This window comes from Lontra canadensis, unplaced genomic scaffold (genome assembly GCF_010015895.1).
Source record: "Lontra canadensis isolate GAN:19392208 unplaced genomic scaffold, GSC_riverotter_1.0 scaffold4, whole genome shotgun sequence".
NCBI lineage: Eukaryota > Metazoa > Chordata > Mammalia > Carnivora > Mustelidae > Lontra > Lontra canadensis.
Genome location: NW_022630998.1, coordinates 2509208 through 2531210, shown reverse-complemented (window position 1 = coordinate 2531210; position 22003 = coordinate 2509208). Strand labels below are relative to the sequence as shown.

Here is a 22003-nt window from a genome sequence, read left to right as displayed (position 1 = left end):
GCTGTGAAATAGGCACAAATGGAATGTAGTTTGTAAAGTCTGGAGAAATCTTTACATTCCAGCGCCAAAAGGACATGAAATACGTTCACAGTTAAGGGGGACTCTGTCACTGTTTCCAAGAAGAAGCTGTATCTGGAAAATTTTATATTAAAAACCCACTGTCATTAAGTCTTAGAGATTTTTTAAAATGGCAGGAGGGGGAGCCGAGAAAGTGAAGCAAGGAGAAAAGATGGAGTGGAATGGGCTGGCTGTGCCTCACTCCCTTTGCACCCTTTCTGGCTGGGTGGTATTGTCTTTTGTTGGAGTTGTTGTTTTCCCTTCAAATTGAGCAGTGACAACATTTCACCTACAAGGTTTAAAATTTAGTTTAACCATCATTCTTTCCGCAGACCATCTTTCTGGAAATGAGAATAATTCTGTAATGCAGATTAAGCAGAAGTATTTTTCAGTCTCTCCTAGTGACCATTCCTTGGCTAGCTAACAGACCAGCCATTCAGAAGCAATTTTCTTCAGGCTGAAATTATGTGCTGACCGTAGCAGAACACTTCCCATAATAACCCTTCCCCCACCCAACGCTAAATACAATCTGTCTCCTACTCACTGTAATAACGTGCAAATGACTGTAATTTTGCAGACAAGAAACAGCCCAAAGTGAAACGTGTCTAAACAGAGGTCGATTTGAAAAATCAGGGCTATTACCTAAATCTGTAAAATACATATTGTAATAAAACCAGCAACAGCAATCTCCAATAAGTAGTTTTAAAAAACTGTAGCTTGTGTTTTGATCTCCTTTATGTGCCCGGTCTCCCCTGGCATAAAAGAAAAATCCCTTTCCAGAAATGGTTTCATTACATGCGATGTAAATTGCCCGTCCTTTGCTAACCGATTCACAGACCTTGCTTGGGCGCGGGTTCAGATAGAATAGTGTGCCCCATGCCGCAAGGGCCTGCGCCAAGCGGAGGTAAGATTTCAGACACTTAACACTGACCTACATTGCCGTTCTCTCAATGTGAGCAGTGTACAAATGTTTTCCTTAGAAGAATGCGCTGTTTTTGCCATATTTGCTGTTTTCTCTAGAACTGCAGGGCATAAAAGGGACAAGATTTGCTGTTTTTTTCTTTTTCTTTTTTTTTAAGTTGGAATATTAGGAGAAGAAGGAACAGGGAAAATATACACACAGATAGAAGGAAGCATCTTCTTTAATTTTCTGTTTCTTTACTGTTACACTTCAGGGTAGTCTGAAATCAGAGCATGGAAATTTCGCTTTATATCATTTCAGTGTTTCACCAAAATGTGAAGACAGCCATTCAACCCTTTCCCTTCAGCTTGGGGTCCCTTTGTTATATTATACTCTCAGGACTTGAAATTGAAGGTGAGCTGATAGTGTATAGAAGTGACCTGAAAAGTTACACAATATGTGCAAATGTCCAGATTCACGAAATGTGTATCAGAATGTCTCCAAGTCTTCTAGGGCAGGGTGAACACCATCAGTGTCTTTCCTATAAATCCCACCAACCCACCCATCCCACCCTGCCCCTTGTCCCCAGGAAAGGACCGGAAATGTTTCTGTGTACAGGAGCTCTCTCTTCGCTTGACATTTGCGTCTTGTCGCTTTATTTTGGTCCGGCAATGTTTCAGGATATCGCAAAAATGTGAACTTATTTAACCAAGAATACTGCTCATCTTTTTTTGGTGACAGTGTCTAGAGATGGATATTGTTAAAAATACTCCACAGAATCTTGAGTTGGATTTAGTAAGCATTTCTAAAAAGGCAGAGAAAGGGTTTTCTCTAAAAGATCTTTTGCAAGTAGGAAGCTAAGATGTTACCCAGAGGTAAAAAGAGTGAAGAGCTTCCAGTGTTTGTGTAGGTGTTTAAATCACCAACTCCACATTCCCTAGAAACCAGGGCAGGTCACCTGCCACTACCTTGAGGCAGGTCTGTTCATAAACAGCCTCAAACAGATAAGAATCTTTTTCCGCAAACTTTTGGGCAGCCACAGAGTTTCTCATTATGCCTAAATTAAGTTCCCTTTCCCATAAATTAAGCCCATTTCCAGGTAGGTTTTATTTATTTATTTATTTATTTATTTATTTTTATTATTATTATTTTTTTTAGATTTTATTTATTTCTTTGACAGAGACAGATCAGAAGTAGGCAGAGAGGAAGGCAGAGATAGAGAGAGGAGGAAGTAGGCTCCCTGCCAAGCAGAGAGCCTGATGCAGGACTTGATCCCAGGACCTTATTTTTTAATAACTTTGCTTTCCACTTTTTCCACCTGGCCCTGAGTACATGTCACAGTTGGCAGGGATTTTGAAAAGCTGGGCCCAGGTACGTACTCCCTTCCGAGTAAACAACAGCTCCAGATTTTTTTTTCAGATCCCCTGATCATATCCCGCTGTTCAGAGGAAACAGGTACCAAAGACAGAGGACTTTGTTTTTTCTCTGTTACTCTTTGAAGCCCCAGGCCTCCTCAGCCTTTCCCTTAGGGAAAGTTCTGTGCCAGGACCTCCTGATCACCTGTGATCAGTGCAAAATGTCCAAGGCAGGGCTGTTGGTGGTGGTGACTGGAGGCTAACACGCTTTAACAGCCCCCTTTACACTACACTTCCATCCGTTCCATTCCCTCTAGACTCCTTTCCAGCTTGCTCCTCTCCTCTACCACATCTCTGAGGAGACGGGCCCTAAAATGTAAAATTATAAAGTGCACATATTATCCGATAGCGAACTGGTATTACCGAGTTTGTGCATGGGATATTAGTAGGGAGTCTAGCATATTCCTGTTATCCCCGAAGAGAAGATACATTTTTCTTCTCCAAAATAACGAACTTCCCAATTTTGTGAGGGGTGTAGCTCTGATTTTCTAAAGCCGGTAGTTAATTATCTTAGTTTCACTCATCAATTAGCTGATAGCCCTCTGAGGTCTCTTGATTGCCCCCTTTGTCAAACAAAACAAAACAAACACACGCAAAGCGAGCATAACAACTCCGGCTTATTCAAATCTTCGGGAAGAATGCGGAGGGCCGGCGATGGGGGTGGGGTGCCAATGGAGTGTGGCTCTGTTGGAATAGGAGGAAAATGCTTTGGGTTAAATATGTTGACTGAGTTTGGCCTAAGCCTCTATCTTTGGCCAGTGGGGCTTCCTTAGCAAAAAAAGTTTAAGATTTAGTGTTAGGGGTTAATGTTAGGGTTATATCAGATTGTTTGAGTGTTAGGAAGCCTGAGCCTTGGTTTTAGTCATACTCAAATCTATGCCTTGTGATTTGCTTTTTACCAAGGGAGTGTGCTGGAGGGGTGCTTGTACCCTTTCCAACTTCACCAACTTCAGATCTCATTTTCTGAGCTTTTTGAAATCCAGTTGTTATCAGAGCTGGTGATCGATTTTTCCGAGGTGATGTAATATATAGGGTAGCCATGGTCTTCCAGAAGCTGAAATGGAGTAGATACCCTGGGGACCCTGAGGTGCCCAAGAGTGATCTGGAGGTGTGAGGAACCACTCTTCCAAAAGAAGAAAAGGTTCTTTTTTTTTTTTTTTTTTAAATCACCTTATGGTGCTGTGTTATTATCAATGGGACATAAAAAAAATTCTAAAATATGTACATTCAAAAATACAAAACAAATATCAAAGTTAAAATGGAGCATGTGTGGTTATCAGGTGGTTAATTGACTCCTTCATTTGTTGATGTACAATGTTGATTTACATGCAGATCTATTTAGGGAGAGACAAGGACTATTCTAGATTTCATTCCTCTGGTTTATAGACCTCAGGAAAGGGTGGGAACTGCTGTTTGTTACTGTTGGCCCATCAAATTTAGTTCATCGTGGTCAATGAAACAACTAATTGGAGGTTTTTTTTTTTTAGAACTAAATATATTGAAAGCTCAAACATGAATCAATAGACATTACTTAAAACATGTGACATAAATATTTTTATTGACCCACAAAGTCATCACTGAACATTTACGTCATAAGCTGTCTTTTGCTAGCACTAATCCACTTTGTATGTCCATTCGACTCAGTGAAGACACATTCCTGCATTACACTTGTCATGTGGAAATTACAGTAGTGCTGGCTCTTTAATGCTTGGGATCATAATGCTTCCGATGAAACTCAGATCGCATTTTGACTTTAAAATCTCCACATCATAGCTCCTAAAAGGAATGGCAAGTAACAGTGAAAAAGTAAAAATAAAGGTACTTTAAAGTCTTTATATATTTATACACATTAAGTATATTTGCTGTTACAGTACAATACTGAACTTATATTATACAACATCTCTTATTCTGTGACCTCAGAGTCCCATTAACTTGGTTTTTGGCATCCGCCCTATAATAAACTCTAAAATATTTCTGTATTCCTGGGTGGATTGAGCAGTGTGGCAGTCAGAGGACTTTGCACCTCCCTTTCCCCAAGATAGGGTTAAAGATGGGGGGGAGGGGAACTCTGACAATCTTTCTGTTTAAAAATGCACACTGGGGGACTGTTTAACGGGTTATTCTTTCTAGTATATTTATCTCCCACAAATCGATTTTGTAAAAAAAGAGGCTGGCCCGGGGTGTTCAATATGGTTGGCTTGGACCTTCTTTTATTTTTAAATTTTTTTTGGTGCAGCCTCGGACCAGGTGGAAAAGATTTGTTACAAATTCCAGGAAGAACCGTTCCCGTAGTGGTGGTTAAATGGTTGCTAGCCTTCACACTTGAGTGCCTGTAGACCAGAAGACTGGAAACAAAAGGGTTACTTGTTTCCCCACCACCGCCTTTACCCCCAGATCGATTTTTCTTATTTAATCAGCGAGTAAAAAGAGAGACGACTGGGGGAGAAAAAAAATTGGAAGAAGGGCAAAGTGGTGGGGGAGGGTTGAAAGCCAAAAGCTGCAGTACAGAAAATCGGTCTTGGGAGTTCGCGCTGCCGAGTCCTTGCAACAAGGAAGGGAAGCCAGCAAAAAAACCGCTCTCAGTCATTTCCACACAGCCAGCCTCCCCTTTCCTCCTCGCTCCGCGCTAGTGGCTCATTTGGCTTCCCTCTGCCACCGAGCGATCACATACATTATTTCCCCCAAGATAACACAATCAAACTTGTATTTACCGACATCCTTTCCTCGCAGCCTGTTTGAGATTTGTTTTAATAAATAAGTGTTTTATGTGAATGATGTAGTCATTGAAACGGGCGCACCATTTTTTTCCCCCCTTCGTTACTGCAGGAGGTTCCTCAACCCCAATCTGGTTGGAAAATAAAACGCTTTGTCTCCACAACCACCCCCCACCGCACCCCCACCCGCTCTCAGTGTGTGTTTTATACGTGTGTATATCTCAACCCCCTACAGTAGCCAAGAGAAAGCAGCTAGCCAATGAGAGAGCCCAGTTTCATAAAAGCTGCTCTCTGATTGGCCTGATGCGAAAGGGCAATGGGAACAAAGAAAAGTCCCTTTCAGGTATAGAGGCTGAGAGCTCCTTTTGCTCCACTCCCCCTGTGTGTGTGTGTTGTGTTTCAGTCCTGATTTCAGTGTTGCAGAACAAGCTTGTGGTGTGTGTGTGCACCAGGGGGATTTTTCTTTTCTTTTTAATTTTAATTTTTGCTTTTATAAAAAATACACAGGACGGTCTGTGACATTTGATGGTCCATCTTCTTTAATAATAAATTTGTTGAAGAGATTATAATTTCCAAAATAAAGCGGCTGCAACCAAACACATTCAATGCAGTTAGAAGGAAAAGGTCAACTCGATCCAATACAGACCGTAAGTACGGTTGCGTGGTGTGTCTCTATATAGCACTTAGCGGGGACTTCATGCAGGGGAATGTGCGAGTTTTATGCATTGAAATGAGGAACTAGTTACAGGGTTTGGCTTTTGCATTGAGAAAACAGCCCAAGAAGGGTGAATTTTATTCAGAGGAGGGTGAAGCATTTGTAACTTCTTCACACAAATTAAGCTTGACTGGGCACTCGGGGTAACTTAGAGTAAATTACGTTTTGGGCTGTAACCCAAGGAGAATAAAAGTGACACAGTTACATATACTGATCTGTAGTGTCCATTCCCTAGCTCACCTCGCCCCCTCCCTCTCTTAGCCTAGCTGGGCAAGACCCTCTTCCAAACCGAGCCAGGAAAATGGGGGCAAGGGCAGAACAAGCCGATTTCTGTCTCTTGCCACATCCTAGTGCCCAATAATTTAATATTAAACAAGGGAATAGTCACCCATTACATGTAATGGTTATAATTACCATTTTCCACCTCCTTAAAAAAGCAAGCAGCAAAAACACCATTAAGGAGGGGGGAGCCCCACCCAACCCAAACAAACCCACAAATAGAGTAACAATGGTGTGTTTATTACAGGACCTGGCTTGGGAGCTAGCAAAATGTTTTTCTTTGTTTAAGACAAGAGGGGTCCCTAAAACCCAAGTAGCTTGGAGGTGCCCTCCTCCCTCTTCTGGGCGTCCCCATCCCTGGCCCCTCGGGAAAGCCGACAAATTGGAGATAAGTTGAGGAAAGGTTTATAAGGTGTTCCTTTAAAACATCTGCTTTGCTCTTGTGCTCATTACATTTCACTCCTTCGAACTTCCGAGAGCCTAGATCTGCGAGAAATGTTTCACATTCATAACTTGTAGCTGCGCCCACTGCAGGGGGGTGGGGGCGCGGGGAGGAGGCGGCGGCGCGGGGGGGGGGGGGGGTGTATGCAGGGGGAGGGGAGAGACCTTCAGCTTTTTTTTAAAGACCAGATCAGTATTTTCTTGATACGCTTGTCACCATTTTTGTTCTCACGACAACCAATTGAGCCCTTGATCCTCACGTGATGTGAAAGGCTTGCACTGTAACAAAATCGCTCCTTTTAGATGGTTGGTTGTTGCTAACTCGCCCATCCCCCTCTCCCAGCCCCGACATTTCCAGCAAAGCGACTCTCCACTTCCAATCCATCAACAATTCATTACTGCTTTTAGCTTCCAAACGCCAGCTAATTAAAAATACTAAGCCAAGCTCCGGGGCCATCTGACTAAACACAGGAGGGGGTGGGCGAGAGAGGAGGAGGAGAGAAAAATAAATAAAAGGGAGACGCACCGTTTGCTGCGACTATCAATGGGAAAAACTGTCCTGAAAAAGGTCGCCTTAAAAAAAAAATCTTTTTTTTTTTTTTTACTCTAATTATCGAATTACCACATGACTGATTGGCTTGAGAGACAGCGGATTCCCCCCCCCCCCAAGGGACTGTACTAGGAACTCGGTTCCTTTTTCTTAAAACAACATAAAACAGGAAAACATCACATCCTTTGGGTTTCGAAGACTGAACCAATTTTAAACGCCGTTATTTTCCTCACCCCACCGCCCACCGCCCCCAGCCCCGAACGAATGCTGTTATAACTGGTTTATCAGCTCACTGAATCATCTGCTCCCCTCCCCCTCCACACCTTTCTTTTTCTCCTCTGGCTGGGCTTCTCATCCTACCCTTTCTTCCTCCCCCTTTTCCCCTCCCCCTTTTCCCCTCCCCCTCCCCCTCCTCTCCCGTCCGCTCCCCTCCTCCCCCTTCCCCTCGTCCCCCTCCTTTCCTCTTAAGTTAGTTCAAGAAATCAAATCTGTCAGGACGGGCGGAAAAATGCCACTTCCCGACTAACAGGCGGAATCCAGCCCAGATTTTCAGTCGTTTCTTCTTATTCTTTCTTCCCTTTCACTAATTTATCCCGATGTTAGCACATTCTGTCTTGTTACTAGCGGACGCCTGTAGGTTTGCTACATGGGATCATTACTTACTGATCACGGTGACTCTGAAGTCTGGAACTGAAGGCGGAATGAGAAGTTGGGAAAACTTTTTTCTCTAAGCTCTCTCTCTCTTTCTTTTTCTTTTTTTTTTTTAAACCTATTATTTTCGATGCTTGTTAAGAGGAAAAAAAAACCTTTGGTACTTCTGTTGTGAATGTGAAACATTATCTTCCAGCTGTACAGTGACACATTTTTTTAAGGAGAAAAGGACTCCTGATCCGTTTGCCAAAAAGGGGGTGGGGAGGTGGAATAATGTTATCGAGTGATTATTCTGGCTGAGATGTGTTATTTGGTTTCTTCCTTCTTGATCATTTGGTGTTTAAGTAAAATGAGGCATAGGCTTGTTTGCCGAGTGGAGTGGGAAAGGCATTTTGATTTGCTGGCCTAATTAAAAAATGATAAAGGATTAAAGGTAAGCAATGTCTGTGTGTGTGTGTGTGTGTGTGTGTGTATGTATATTTATTTATTTTTCTCGACAATCAACTGTTAAAAGGGGCTGATCCCTTTAAAAACCGTTTTAACTGATCTTTGTCAAACACACACTCATTTGCGGTCATTGAGGCCACCTTGGCGCAGACTACTTAAAGTGCATGTCTTAATCAGTTTCCCCGTACAGTTAGTGGCACCATATTTAACAGATTGAGCAAGTCTGTGACCTAGGAATACGGTAGAATTGTTTATATGTGATTTTTTTTCCCCTCAACAGGCAGGTACTCAGCCTTTTATTTCGCACTGTCTTTTCTATAGAGAAATGCTCATAAAGACGTGTGTGTGTATTTCAAAAATAAAATTGTATAAACTGTTGGGGGAGAGAGGGTATGTGTTTATGGGAGGGGGGTAGTTATTCATTGTTTTTCCTGTTCCTTACTGGGAACAAAAAACAGATTGCCCAGACGATTTGTAAAAAGAAGTAATCAAATTAGAAATACAGATAATTTAGAAACATCATTCTGAAACTAGCCTCAGAGAACTTCCAAGGTCTGGTCTTTGAAACTGCAAGATCTAGGACATGTTTGGGGATGTTTAAAGCTGTGTTCCTCTCTCTTGTCTTGAGTGTTTAGGCTGTGTTTCTGGGGTTGAGATAACACATGTATGGAAAAAAATATCCTAACCTTTTTTTTTTTAAACCTTCCTGGACTTGACACAGATCTTTAAGATATCTTAATGCCTTTAAAAAAGTGTTTATCCTTATATTGTTGATAAAGGGATTTTTTTTTTTTTAAGCTACTATTAAGATCCTTACTGTCGTGGGTAAGTTTTTTGGGTTTGGTTATTTTCCTTTAAACCCGACTGTGGAGACAATATATGAACCACCTTTCTGTCCATCCTTCCCTGTGCCCCTTACTGACTCCCCAGTGTTAATAGTTTTTTATTCTGGTAACACCCAGACAAGAAATATTCGACTTTTCCCCCCTTCACAGGAAAAGGTGGACCTGGACTGAAGGGTGTAAAATCTCTGGACACATTCCTGGGGCAGGAAAAAGAAGAGGAAGATTAGAAGATTTTTTTTTTTTTTTTTTTTTTTTAAGAGAAAGCCCAGCGGAGCTAAACGAATGTCCCCTCATCTCCAAAGGAAAGTTCATCGGATTTTTATTCTAGAGAGCCCATCTTCAGGATGTCAGTGAACATTTCTGCTGCAGGAAAAGGTGTGGATCCAAATACGGTTGATACTTATGACAGTGGTGATGATTGGGAAATCGGGGTTGGAAATCTAATCATTGATTTGGACGCTGATTTGGAGAAGGACAGACAGAAATTTGAGATGAATAATTCCACCAACACCACCAGCAGCAGCAACTCCAAGGATTGTGGAGGTCTGGCCTCCGGTGGGGCCGGTGCTACCGCAGCCTTAGCTGATGGCCTAAAATTTGCTTCTGTTCAGCCCTCCGCTCCCCAGGGGAATTCACACAAAGAGACCAGCAAATCAAAAGTGAAAAGGAGTAAAACTTCTAAGGATGGTAATAAATCTCTGCCTTCTGCCGCCTTGTATGGGATTCCCGAGATCAGCGGCACTGGCAAGAGGCAGGAAGTCCAAGGGCGCCCTGGAGAGGCAACTGGCATGAATTCAGCGCTGGGTCAAAGTGTGAGCGGCGGCGGCGGCGGCGGCGGCAACCCCAACGGCAGTAGTGCGGGCACCGGCCCCTCCGCTGCCCCCGCGGGGGCGGCCTCCTGCGGGAAAAGCAAAGAGGAGAAGCCAGGTAAAAGCCAGAGCAGCCGAGGCGCCAAGCGGGATAAGGATGCGGGGAAATCCAGGAAGGACAAGCACGACCTGCTTCAGGGCCACCAGAATGGCTGTGGCAGCCAGGCCCCTTCCGGGGGGCACCTCTATGGCTTTGGGGCCAAGAGCAATGGAGGTGGCGCCAGCCCCTTCCACTGCGGGGGCGCTGGGAGTGGCAGCGTCGCGGCTGCTGGGGAAGTTAGCAAAAGTGCCCCGGATTCAGGGCTCATGGGAAACTCTGTGTTGGTAAAGAAGGAAGAGGAGGAGGAGGAGAGCCACAGGCGAATCAAGAAACTGAAAACCGAGAAGGTAGGATCAAGTCGCCTTCCTCGATTTCCCACTTTCCTCTTTGTGTGCATTTGTGTGGGTGTGTGTCGGGCGGGGGGTGTGTGTGCCTCTGTGTGCCTCCCACTTCTTCGTGCTTCCTGGCTCTTTGTGAGGTTTCTGTTGTGTGCCTCCTTTCCGTGGACATTTGGAGTGGGGGTGCTGACTCGGGTGCAATGTTTTCAGCTCTTGCTTCTTCTGCCGCCGCCGCCGCCGCGGGCGGTGCTGAGTGTTTGGTTCCCCAGGTGGGAGGGCCTGGGTGTTCCAAGTGCCTTTTGCCCTGCACCAGGGCTCCTGGCCAGTCAGCCGGCGGTGGTGTGCTTTTAATAGCAGACCTGCTCTTATACCCGCTTGACTCAGGTCCTGGTTTCTCGCCTAAGGAGAGCTGTCTTAGGTTTTCATGTGCCCGCCCTGGTATTTCTGGTAATGTGTCCTTACGTGCAGGGTTCACGTTCCCTCCCTGGAAGAGGTTATGTCGAGGGTTCTCATTTACACTCTCCCCTCAACCTGTTTCTTTTTCCCAGACTTTCTCCAAAATGGTTCTGTCAAAGGGTATCCTCCTTGGATGGGTTCCCCTTACAGGTCCTGAATTTAAATGCCAGCCTTGGCTTCCTGGGGTCATTGCTTTCTTAACTGTGTGGAAAGACTGGAACGGTTTTGGTGGTTTCTAGGACTCTACCCTGGTTCCCTCGCCCAGTTCTTAGCTGGAGATTTCAGAGTGTTATCCCTTGGATTTCTAGCTTGCCTAGGGAGTGGAAAGGTTGGTAAGAAAAGTAAAACAGACTGGGTGGATTGGTGTTCCTGAGAATGGGGCAAGGGCCAGAGGGGACTGGAATTTAGTGTGGCATTTGAGTAATGGGGGATCCTCGATATAAGCCCTGTGGACCCTTCCTGCTTCTCTCGGTCATTGTCTTAAGGTCTAGTTAGAGACTGCCTTTTGAAAAACTGCCCCCTCCTTGGGGGTGGGGGGTGGCGGATGTGCCTCTTGGTGCTGGAGGCCTGTGACTTACTGGTCTGCTGACGGTCATGCGTTGAATAGCGTCCCAGGACGGAAGGGGCTCTGTCCACCCGGCAGTTTGGAAGTGAGCTGGGGGTGTGAGTATGTTTGTATGAAATCAACCTTTAGATTAAATCTGCGGGTCCCGCCCCGCAGAAGCAAAACTCATATCCTGTAGTTTCTGGCATGGTTGTTTGGAAATATGCTTATTAAATAAGCATATTATTAAATAATTTGATTTTTTCCCAATGTCCACAGAACTGTCAGATGTGTTTGGGTGATTATTTCTGATTATTTCTGTGGCCAGTTATCCACTGCTCTCTCTTCAGACCTCTCCATCTTTGTGGCCGTGGGTTCAAGATTAAAGTGGGAGTGCAGGCAGAGGTTCTGATTTTTCTGGTTTTAGAAGCTGTGGAAAGTATATTAAGGTGCAGATGATGCCCAAATCACCGACAGCCTCCGGACACTTGTTTTATTCCTATACCTTGGCTCCGACAGCTTTTTACACCAATGAACCCAAAAGCATTTTTAAAAATCCCAGGTTTCGCTTCTCAACATTTCATTGTGGAGTTGCACATGATTTTCTGCTAAAAGGCGTTCAGAAATCTTCTTACTTAGTACAGTAGGGCATTTACTTTTGTTGCCAATCGTCTTCAAATTGCACTTCTAATCTGCTCTAACTATCTAGATGAATTGCCCTAATCCAGTGCTCACAATGGTTGTGGTTAAGGAGTCAGAGGCATTTGATTGGATTCACGGCTGCCTGGAATGTGGGAGGTACTGCCCTTTTGCATTCCCCTTAGCCTTTTAATCTTCCAGCCAAATGTTCACATTCAACAATTTTGTTTAGCTGGCAATCGGAACATTTCAGTATCTCAAAGGCTGCTGTCATGGCAACTGAGATTAGAGCACGGTGTCGGTTCTCCAGTTTTTGTGTTCTTCCTCACTTTCCAGTCATAGAGGAAACGGGAGAAAGAATGGAGGAATTAAATTATTCATCTACGTGCAACTCATCTTCAGGCAGAGCAGGATAAATGGGATGATACGAATTGCATAAACGAAGAGCAAACAAGTCGCGATGGGGCCGGGCCGGGGTGGAGGAGGGGAGAGGGGGGGCGGGGAGGAGAAAGCTTGGCGCGTTGAGACACAGCCCACCCCCTCCGCCAACCGTGACGGCTGGTGTTGGCACGGGGGCCCTTCAGGGATGGCTCCGAGGGGCTTGAATCCTGCAGCGCGGGCCATTCTCTGTCTAGCAGGGGGAGGGGGGTGTTGGCTCAGGAACGCTGATCCTTAGGCTTTCCCCCCTACCCCCTCCCCACCCCCCCACCTCACCTCACCTCACCTCACCACTTCTCTTAAGAAGGCTTGCCTCCTGGCCACGCGGAGATGGCACTCCCTTGCCCCCCACATGCCACCCCGGCGGGGGGGGGGTCACTCTAATTCCACTAGCTCGTGGCTGGGAAAATGAGACCTCAATTTAGGGACTGCTTTCCAACGAGAGGAGGCTACCCTTTCAGGAGGTACAAGGAGGGCGCGCTTTACCTATTTCCACACCGAGGCATCTTCAGAGAAAGGTTTTCTGACGTTTTGTTGAATGTTTTAATTTCCGCCTTGCTTGATGTTCTTGGCCGGTGACGAGTAAGGGTCTCACAAGTGAAGATGATTAATTTTCAGCAATCAGGTGCGGCTCACGAGGGGCCAAACGTGAAAACCCAAGGAGGGGGTTTGATGTGCGGCAGCTTTTCCTCTGTCTCCTCCACCCCCTCCCCCCTTTGAAAGGTTTCACAGGAAATTGATAAGACTTGCTGTCACCGGTTAATTTTCACAGCATGCTTAAATGTCTATTTTTGTCTGTTTATTCTGTTTCTACACTACACAAAGTCATGTAAAACATGATAAATTGGACCTTATGAAACCTAATTAAATCAATGAGTGTTCTACTCCTTTATGTGGAAACCACAAGTATGTTGTAAAAGTCGCCACTCCCTTAATACGTGAACGAAATCAAAACATGCCATAATTCTGAGATGTTTGAGCTATATTTCTATAGCCCATTTTGTGGTTAAGCCACCAGTGACATGTCTGAATAAGTAGATTTGACGGGTTGGCTTTGGGTTGTTAAAACCTGCTTCTCCACCTTCCCCCTCCTTTCTTTGAAAGCCTAAGAACCTCTACAGAGGCTCTCCTTAGCGTCTTATTAGAGTTTTGACTTATCAGACACAGGCACTCGGCCGGGCTAAACAGGGTACATGGTTTTATTTCATTGCCGGAAAATTCTCAACGACATAGGAGAATTCTTAAAAACATCTAATACTTAAATAGACATGAAAGGCACAGGAGAGCTTATAGTCGTGTCTCAGGGTTCTGACTACTCAGTGCATATTCAGGAAGGAGAATTACTTTCCTGATATCATATTGCTTTCATTACGCCGGTCCCTAACAGCCTAAAGGTGGTGTCTACAAATGGACCTGTCTATAAGGGTATCATTCATTTTATTTTACTCTCTTGGAGAAGCCTTTTACACTTCACTAGGGAATTCTGGCACATTTTCTAAGTGAGTGTGAGCAGTTTAGGAACATTTTGATTAATGAGTTGTGGGGACCGTATGCCTGCCTCTCCCTCCCCAGCCCCCCAAATTTGGTGTCCCCTACAAATTCTGCTTAGATAGTACAGTTTATCTGCTGTGAAATAAAAGGGCAGAAAGGTCACTTGCTATAATTAAAGAACAAAGTCCATTGTTGTTGGACAGCAAACTGTCTGGAAAGCTGCATATAAGGGATTTTGCGGTTAAAAACGTTGGTAACTAAGGCTGGGCTCCCAGTCAGCGTTGGTCCCGCTCCTCAGATTTCTCTGAGCGGCCTGGGAGGGTGACAGGGCTTTTTTGAGGTAGATGCAGAGGCGGTCCTTCCCTGAGCAAGTTTTCTGTGAACCCAAGCAACTTGGGAGCCTTTGTGTGGCCAAGCATATCCCTGAGTCTTGAACAAATTATTTGAAACGGAGCTGGCATGGTGGAGAGATGAAAAAAACACAAACAAACCCCCTACAGATCAAGATCATGCTAAAAGGAGATGAGTAATGTTTAGCAACTTTTAATAACTTTGCAAATAGTCTGGGAGAAAAAAAAAGGGGGGCGTGGGGTGCGGAGGCATTGTCCACATGTCACCAGGTTAAGAATGCTCTTCAAGTGAAATTGCTTGGCGGTAAGATGGTTTTAATTAGAGTGTTATAAAGACTTATTTTTCCTAAGCAGCATTTTATAGTTAGTAAATGAAATGTATGCCGAACGTGCTAAGCAGAAATCTCCCTAACCACAGAGGTGTTCAATAACCAGATTCAAACAACATGGAAAGTACCATCTGTTCTTCGTTTTCAGCTTGAAAAACAAGGATTGAATGGCTGAGATTTGCTCCAATCTTGACTGTGTCTGTGCGTGTGTGTTTTTTTAATTTAAAAAAGTTCACCTGGTACTTCATAGAAACTTGAAATTGCAGTAATACGAGCAACACTGTGAAAACACATGTTCCTACATTTATTTTAACCAGTTCCACTTTTCTTTAAAAGATTTCCAGAAGCCCAGCCATGGAGCCCTTTATAATGGTTATTCGGTTTCCTGCAGGCAATCACAACGAGGGGTCAGCTCTTCAAAGATCGCACTGTTTAGTCAGTACCTGAATTATTCTGTCAATCTTCCCCCTGGAGGCAGGAGGGGCAAAGGCTCTCCCAGGCTAACTCTGGTCAGCGTTTATCGGGTAATCTAATTGCGTGTGATAGCACTTTGGACTGGTGTTGACTCTACAGAGCCTTTGCTCTCCTCCAGAGCTGTATCTGGGATGGTTGCTAATGAGGAAAATATTCTTTTCACGATGATAACTTTGGAGTCCTTGACTTTTAGACACGAAGCTTGGTTCTGGGCTTAGTGAGAGCCCTGAGTGAAATGGTATCCGGCCTTTGTTTGAGGTCTTTTATAGAAGCTAATGACGGGGCTTATGCCTCCCTGAGATAAATGACATTATCGCGGAGTGGGCTGACAGGAAACAGACATGTTAATGGTGAAGCTGCAGAGAAGGTCTGTTCGGGTTCTGACAAAAGAGTCAAGAAGGGACCCCTGGTTGTGGTCATTAACACATAATGCGTTCTTGCCCTTCCTAAGAGGCCCTTGATAATTGGAAAGCTATTTTAGCCACAAGCACTTAAATCATAAATCTACCCCTCCTAGTTCCTCTGCATTTTTAAAAGTCGCAAAGTAATGTGTTCTTTGTTAACAAGTGTGCGATCTGGTTTTTTTTAAATGGTGGCAGTTCTAGGCTTGGGCATCCCGGGACGTCTGGGAGGGCTGCCCTTGGAACTGGCTTTATCTGATGCGATCTCGGTCTTTCATTGTGGCTCCGTCCTCCTTCTGTTTTAATAAAGCAAAAATAAATAAATAAATAATAAAAAAATAAAGTGGGTCCAGGAGCTCAAGAGAAATTGTGTGTGAAGGGGTCTTGTGGGAGAGGGATAAAAATCCTGTTTTTTATAGGTTGGGGAGAAGATTTTGTTCAGCGATTTGAATGTGATGAAATCTGCCTTTTGAAGTGTATGTTTAAAAAGTCATGGGTATAATTGAGTTGCGGTGCATTTTAAACTCTGCTTCTTGAACGGAGATAATTGCCGTGTTGAACACACTCTAGAGGTGTAGAAGAGGTGGAAAGGATCATGTTATTCTATTCTTTAATATTAAGCGCTGAAAGTTTTTCATAGTAATTACTGTAGCACAACATAGTTTTGATTGCCAGCACTCTGAACTTGCCAGTGATCCGAACATCAAGGGTTTTGCTTGAATACTGAACAGTTTATTCCTTAAGTTACTTGTAGAACATGGAAGCCAGAAACTAAGGGAACACTGGGCAGTCCCTAGCAGTATCACAGTGGAAATCACCCATCTTCCCTAGGATTGTTGCCCAATAAATAATACTCTCTTAATCTGTACAGCTAAGGTTAGAGATCGGGAGAGGAGAACAGAGGTATTCTTTGCCTCCGGAATGACGTAGGTTGTCCTTAGAGGCTAATATACGGATCACGTTGGTGCCCCGTAACTCCTGTTTCATAGGTGTGTGGATGATTATTAAACGGGGAAATTCAGCTGAGTAAATTAGTAGATCAGATTGGCTTCAATCAAGGATGCATGAATGGAGCAGTAGCTCATCTTGCAAGCAGAAAGGAGCTCTGAGGAGCTGTAGGAGAGAGGAAAGGTTTTGAAAGGTAGACAGGGGGCTGGAGAAGCAAGTTTATTAGCAGAGCACCTTCCTACCGGGGCCGGGAGGGACCTATTGGGTTTCTTTCTGTGCTGACCAGGTAATCCTGTCATAATGGGTAAAAGCCTGCATTCCTGGGGGAGGCTGAAACTGCAGTTAGATTGAAGTCTTGGTTTGCTCATGTGGGGTTTAGCACAAGTGACTCCATTTTGAGCCTGTCGTTTCTTTTTATAACAGTCCCCCCCCACACACACACCCTTGATCAGACTTAGCTGAACTGAGAGAGATGGTCAAACTTTAAGACATGAAGTTCTCCCAGTTCTTGATCCCTTGGGGTGGGATTCACAGGTGGTGACCTCAGGCTCACCAGTTTTTAGTTGGTCATTTTCATCCTTCCTTTTCTGGCGTTCCATTCTTAGGGAGCTCATTTGCTTGGGGGTTCACAGTTGGGAACATACCTTTAAAGGTTCTGAGAGAATACAGCGTGCCAGGGAGAGGACTGTGATGGTTATAAGTAGCATAGTGGCCAATGCCAGGAGTGTACTTTGAAGCCATGCTCCCAGCACCCAGACCAATCAAAGTCAAATCAGTCAGAGAAAGACTCCGCTGAAGGAATCACTCTGTAAGTTCAGTGGCTTGCTCAGTGATCGTCAGTAACTGAGTTTCAACATCCCGAGAAACGTGAATCCAGGTGTAGCTGGTGGTGTTGGTTAGAGCGCAGACCCCTCCTTGTTCCGCTAAAAGATACACAAGGGCTGTCCTCGTATCAAGAATAACTTTGGTCAGAGAGTCTAGGATGTTCTGGGGACAGCTTCTGCATTAGCAGTGGGTTCTGTAATATTTTCAAGAATTCAGGATGGGTTCCTGGTCATAGCCTCGTGTTTATTCCTAACCCCAGAAATCGAGACCTGCCAAAGGGAACTAATTTTAATCATGAAGGTGTGCTGGTATAGCCATGGAGCCCAATGAAATAAAAAGTTTCTGGACTATACACATGGTTACTCTTTTTTTTCCCCCAGTGAAATATACCTACTTTTTTTTTTTTTAAGATTTTATTTATTTATTTATTTGACAGAGAGAGAGAGAGAGAGAGGTCACAAGTAGGCAGAGAGGCAGGCAGAGAGAGCCGGGGAAGCAGGCTCCCTGCAGAGCAGAGAGCCCCAGGCGGGTCTCCATTCCAGGACCCTGAGATCATGACCTGAGCCGAAGGCAGAGGCTTAACCCACTGAGCCACCCGGGTGCCCCAGGAGTTCTAGACTTCTTGATCACTCTTGACTCTGGTTTCTTTGCACCCAACTAGATTGCAGAGTTCCCTGGTTTTTGGATATTAACCAGAGACATGGAAACAGACTCTTACGGTTAGGGTGTCAGATGAAATAGGGGAGGGGCTAAGTTTGTTTGAGGGAAACTGAGGCAGGAGCATAGTGGCAAGTCCAGCCATGTTTGAAGGTGGGTTACCCTCGTTTGCAGTGACCTGGGAGATGTGGATGATGGTGTTTATCTTTTCAGGCCAGTGCCAGAGTCAAGGAAGGAGAGACAAGAAGAAAGTTTTAGGTTTAAAGTATGAAGTCTTGGTCAGATATTTTGGAAAGAAACAGAGAACCTCAGTGTTGGCTCCTTGTCTTCCTAGTCAGTTTGATTTTGAGGTTTCCAGCTGGAGACAAGGACCTGTCAGGTGGAGACTTCTTCAGCTATGAGATCCATTGTGTAACCGAGGTTCAAGTCTCCAAGGTTTGGTGCCATCCAGATAGTGAGGGAAACCTGGTACATCCTCCCAAATAAACCGACGGGCAGTCTTTGTTCTTAGTGATTCCAATTCAGTAGGGCTGGCAGAAAACTGGAAACATTAGTTGGAGTTATAGCCATATATATACATATACATATATGTATATGTATATATATATATATATACATATATATATATTTAAAGATTTTATTTATTTATTTGACACAGAGAGAGAGAGAGAGAGATCACAAGTAGGCAAAGAGGCAGGCAGAGAGAGAGGGGGAAGCAGGCTCTCCACCAAGCAGAGAGCCTGATGTAGGGCTCGATCCCAGGACCCTGGGATCATGACCCAAGCCGAAGGCAGAGGCTTTAACCCACTGAGCCACCCAGGTGCCCCTATAGCCAGATATTTTAAGAAACCAGAAGAATTCAGCGCCCAGTCCTTTACAGGTAAATAACAAAATCTCAGAGGCAATTAATACGATTAGAATCTAATATAGAGATAAATCTAATATAGAGATAAATGCAACATTTTTTTCTCTCTACAGTTATTTCCATTTTATACCCAAAAGAGTCACAGTAAAAGTAATTTGTTTGCTTTAAGCTTGGCTTGATTATTTGCATAAGTGCAAGAAGAATAGTGATTGATCAAAAATGCTCTTTTTAAGCTGGCTTTGCTGGAACCCTGTAAGCAAGGTACCATGCCAGTTTTTCCAAGGGTCTTTATTGGCTCCATAAAGTCAACCTCAGTTTTTAAAAACACTCTGGTCCTGAGTCTATGCACATGTTTCTCAAATACAAAGTTACAGTAAAAGTCTTGGCAATATTACCAGTGTTCCCAATTGTGTCCTGTTACAAAGAGAATGGATTCTCATTGAACTTATGTAAATAACTATTTTGCCATAAAAAGAATACTCAAGAGTTTCCACATTCTGAAGACATCAGAGGAAAAAAGTAAATGTTTCATCTTTGTTCATGAAGGTATACTTTACCAAATTATTGTAAGTCATAAATAGCTTAAGGGAAAACGTTTCCCTAAATCTGGAAAAACAACATTAAAGTGGTACTTCATGTAAGAAGTCATAAAAATATAATCATCCTCCTTAGTTCATTTAGTCCCATGTTACGAATTTTTGTTCTGCTAGAATCCACATTTTCCATTAGTTCTGAAAATTCTTAACGGGTTCATTATCATGATCTTAAAGTTATGAGAAACCTGTGTTTGCCAGAGTCCTTGTTTTGAAGCCTTGAAGATGATGTACTTTTGCAGGAACACGTTTGTGAAAACATCTGGGCAAAACAGTAACTGTCTGAAAGTGAAAAGATTTATTAAAAAGATGTCCATTGTTAAAGATCAGATGAGAGTTCATTAGAAGGGAATTGACAAGGAAATTTGGTTATTTCTGCCACACATGTTTTAAGATGATACCTGCAATTATGATGACAATAATCCTGTAACATTGGGCTTTAGGAATTTTATTCACTTTCTGGAATACTTATATACCTATACAAATAACAATATAAAGAATTCCTGGTTTTGAGGAGGGAGGAGGGGGAGAAAAAGGAGTGTTAGTATTATTTTTTGGCAATGCTTCCCATGTAATTCAGCATAACAAATAAACCTACTTAGTTTCACATCTCCCTTTCTACAAGCAGAGAAAACAAATCTTTTCAGATGTTTCAGGGACTCTCTGAAAAATCTCAAAGTAGTTGTTAGTCAAAAAGACTTCGTTTAGGATTTAGTTTTGGGAAGTTTGTCAGAAATATCAAAGGTTTTAAAGTACTTAGTCAATTAAGATTTTAGGTCACTGTGAAACAATATGGTTAAACATCTATTTAACCATAGGGGCAGATAAAGAGTTCCCAGGCAGGGGTGCCTGGCTGGCTCAGTCAGTAGAACATGTGACTCTTGATCTCAGGGCCTTGAGTTCAAGCCTCATTTTGGGCATAGAGCTCACACTCTTAAAAAAAAAAAAATGAGTAAAATAAAGACTTCACAGACAAATACAGAAAGTTTAAAAGTTGTACAATGTCTTAGAGTCCAGTAATCCAAGAAAACTCAGCAGATGAAAGAATATTAAGGTTCAGTTCTATATAAATATACTATGGATATTAAAGCCTATTTGTAAAACCCTTATAACAAATTTTAATCTTACTAAGCTTGGTCATGCATAAAAGTCTTTTCCCTCAATTTTTTATTTCAGAAACTTTCTCTTTTTCCATTCAGAGTTTGTCATTTGTTTTTTCTTTTTCATCCTGAAATAGCCACCTTTGCTTTAGGACAAAAGCACTTTCCTCTCAACAAAAATGCATCTCCATTCCTCATACCCCCCCCCCCTTTTTTTTTAAACCACATCCTACTTTTCTTTGGATACAGAGATGTGTCCCTTATTGTTTCTAGTCGTTTCAGTTACACACATTAGAATTTTTAACCCTTCAACATTTTCCCTTCTCCTGGAAGTTAAGAAGTAAACAATTGTGCAGTGTCTGTTACAGTAGCATTCTGTGGCTTGGTGAGTTTATAAATACTTATCAGAATTTCTAGAAATAAATGTTTCCTCATAGTAAATGCACTGTGGCACATTACAAGTTTACCATTGGACCCAAATATCCTTAGTTCCTCTGTAAAAGGAGCCCAGAGTAGATAAACCTAATTTGACCAGTGTATCCGTGTTTGGTTTTGTTTGGAGATGATCTAGATAGTTCTTCAGTGGCCTTGACTTGCTTTATCATTTAATTTAGCAGAAGTTTGTTTCAAGTGGCTAAAAAGTTTTGGAGACAGGTTGCTGAGAAGTTGACAGAGAAAACTTTATCTCCTTTTCCTCTATTTGCATCATTTGTCCTTAACACTTAACGTGTAATTACCTATGAAAATTTCATTAGATATTAGACAAAGGCAGTCATCATCCCAAGTCATTTTTCTGGTTGACAAATGTAGCAGAGATAACATGAACTTAGCTGATTAGTAAACCCAGGTAGAAGAAAAGTTGTACATCTAACTGCATTACATTCAATGTTGATAGTTCTAAAGACGTGCCTATGTTAATTAAACCAACAACGTCAATGTAGTTGTTACAAAGGATTATTTTAGATCACATGAACTTGAAAGAAGAGTTGGGGTTTTTATATTTTTTGAGAATTTTAGGAATCCTTCCACAATGACTTTTGAAAGCTCTTCTTTTTCCCTCTCGGTACAGTTTTATTTTACTTTGTGGGGAAAGGCCTAAAAACATCCTGTCGTGCTGTGAATAGTAGCGTCCAATTTGGTCATCTATTAAAAAAAATTCTTTAAAATATTTTGTCAGTTTTCACCTGGGACAAACACTAAAGATTTTTGACAATCTTCAACAACCCCGTGGACACAGGAGGGGTCCCCAAAGAGGGTGCAAAAGATATTTGATTCTTCTCACTCTACTGGGTGCTACAGAGATTTGGAAGAGCTGACTCTGATAACAGTTTTCTTCCTTAGCTGGCTTTTGTTAGTTTTCCCAGGATCCCGTCTGTAGGCTTCTAGTTGGGTTAAAGTATGCACCACAATTTGGCACGGCTTTGCATTAATTTTAATGTTGGTTTCCCCTTGGCTTTTAAAGGGAAAACACAGCAGACTACCAGAAAATTCCTGAGTCTCCTCAACTCTGGGAGGGCTCCCTGTGGTGTCCCCCAAGAGTAGATAAAGGATTGTCTGTAAGACAGTTTGGTAGATTTGGTTTACTGTCATGTTCCACAGTCTTCTCAAAGTGTTCACCTATTGTCGTGACC

General features: G+C 43.1%; 1 protein-coding gene across 5 annotated transcripts in view; it reads left to right on the top strand.

The window, feature by feature from the left end:
* The window catches only part of ZNF608 (zinc finger protein 608), a 160667-nt gene that overhangs the window by 42275 nt on the left and 96389 nt on the right, over window positions 1-22003 (top strand). Inside the window, exons 1-2 of one of the 5 annotated variants that reach the window (XM_032844478.1) lie at window positions 5585-5734; window positions 9166-10271. The exons of 1 other annotated variant lie outside the window; for it this stretch is intronic. In XM_032844478.1, coding sequence (XP_032700369.1) covers window positions 9360-10271 — 912 coding nt within the window. In that variant the 5' untranslated portion in view covers window positions 5585-5734; window positions 9166-9359. Of the gene's footprint in view, window positions 1-5584; window positions 5735-7531; window positions 8157-9165; window positions 10272-22003 lie in introns of those variants that run through there. 3 more of the 5 variants (XM_032844489.1, XM_032844467.1, XM_032844500.1) reach the window with 3 other exon arrangements.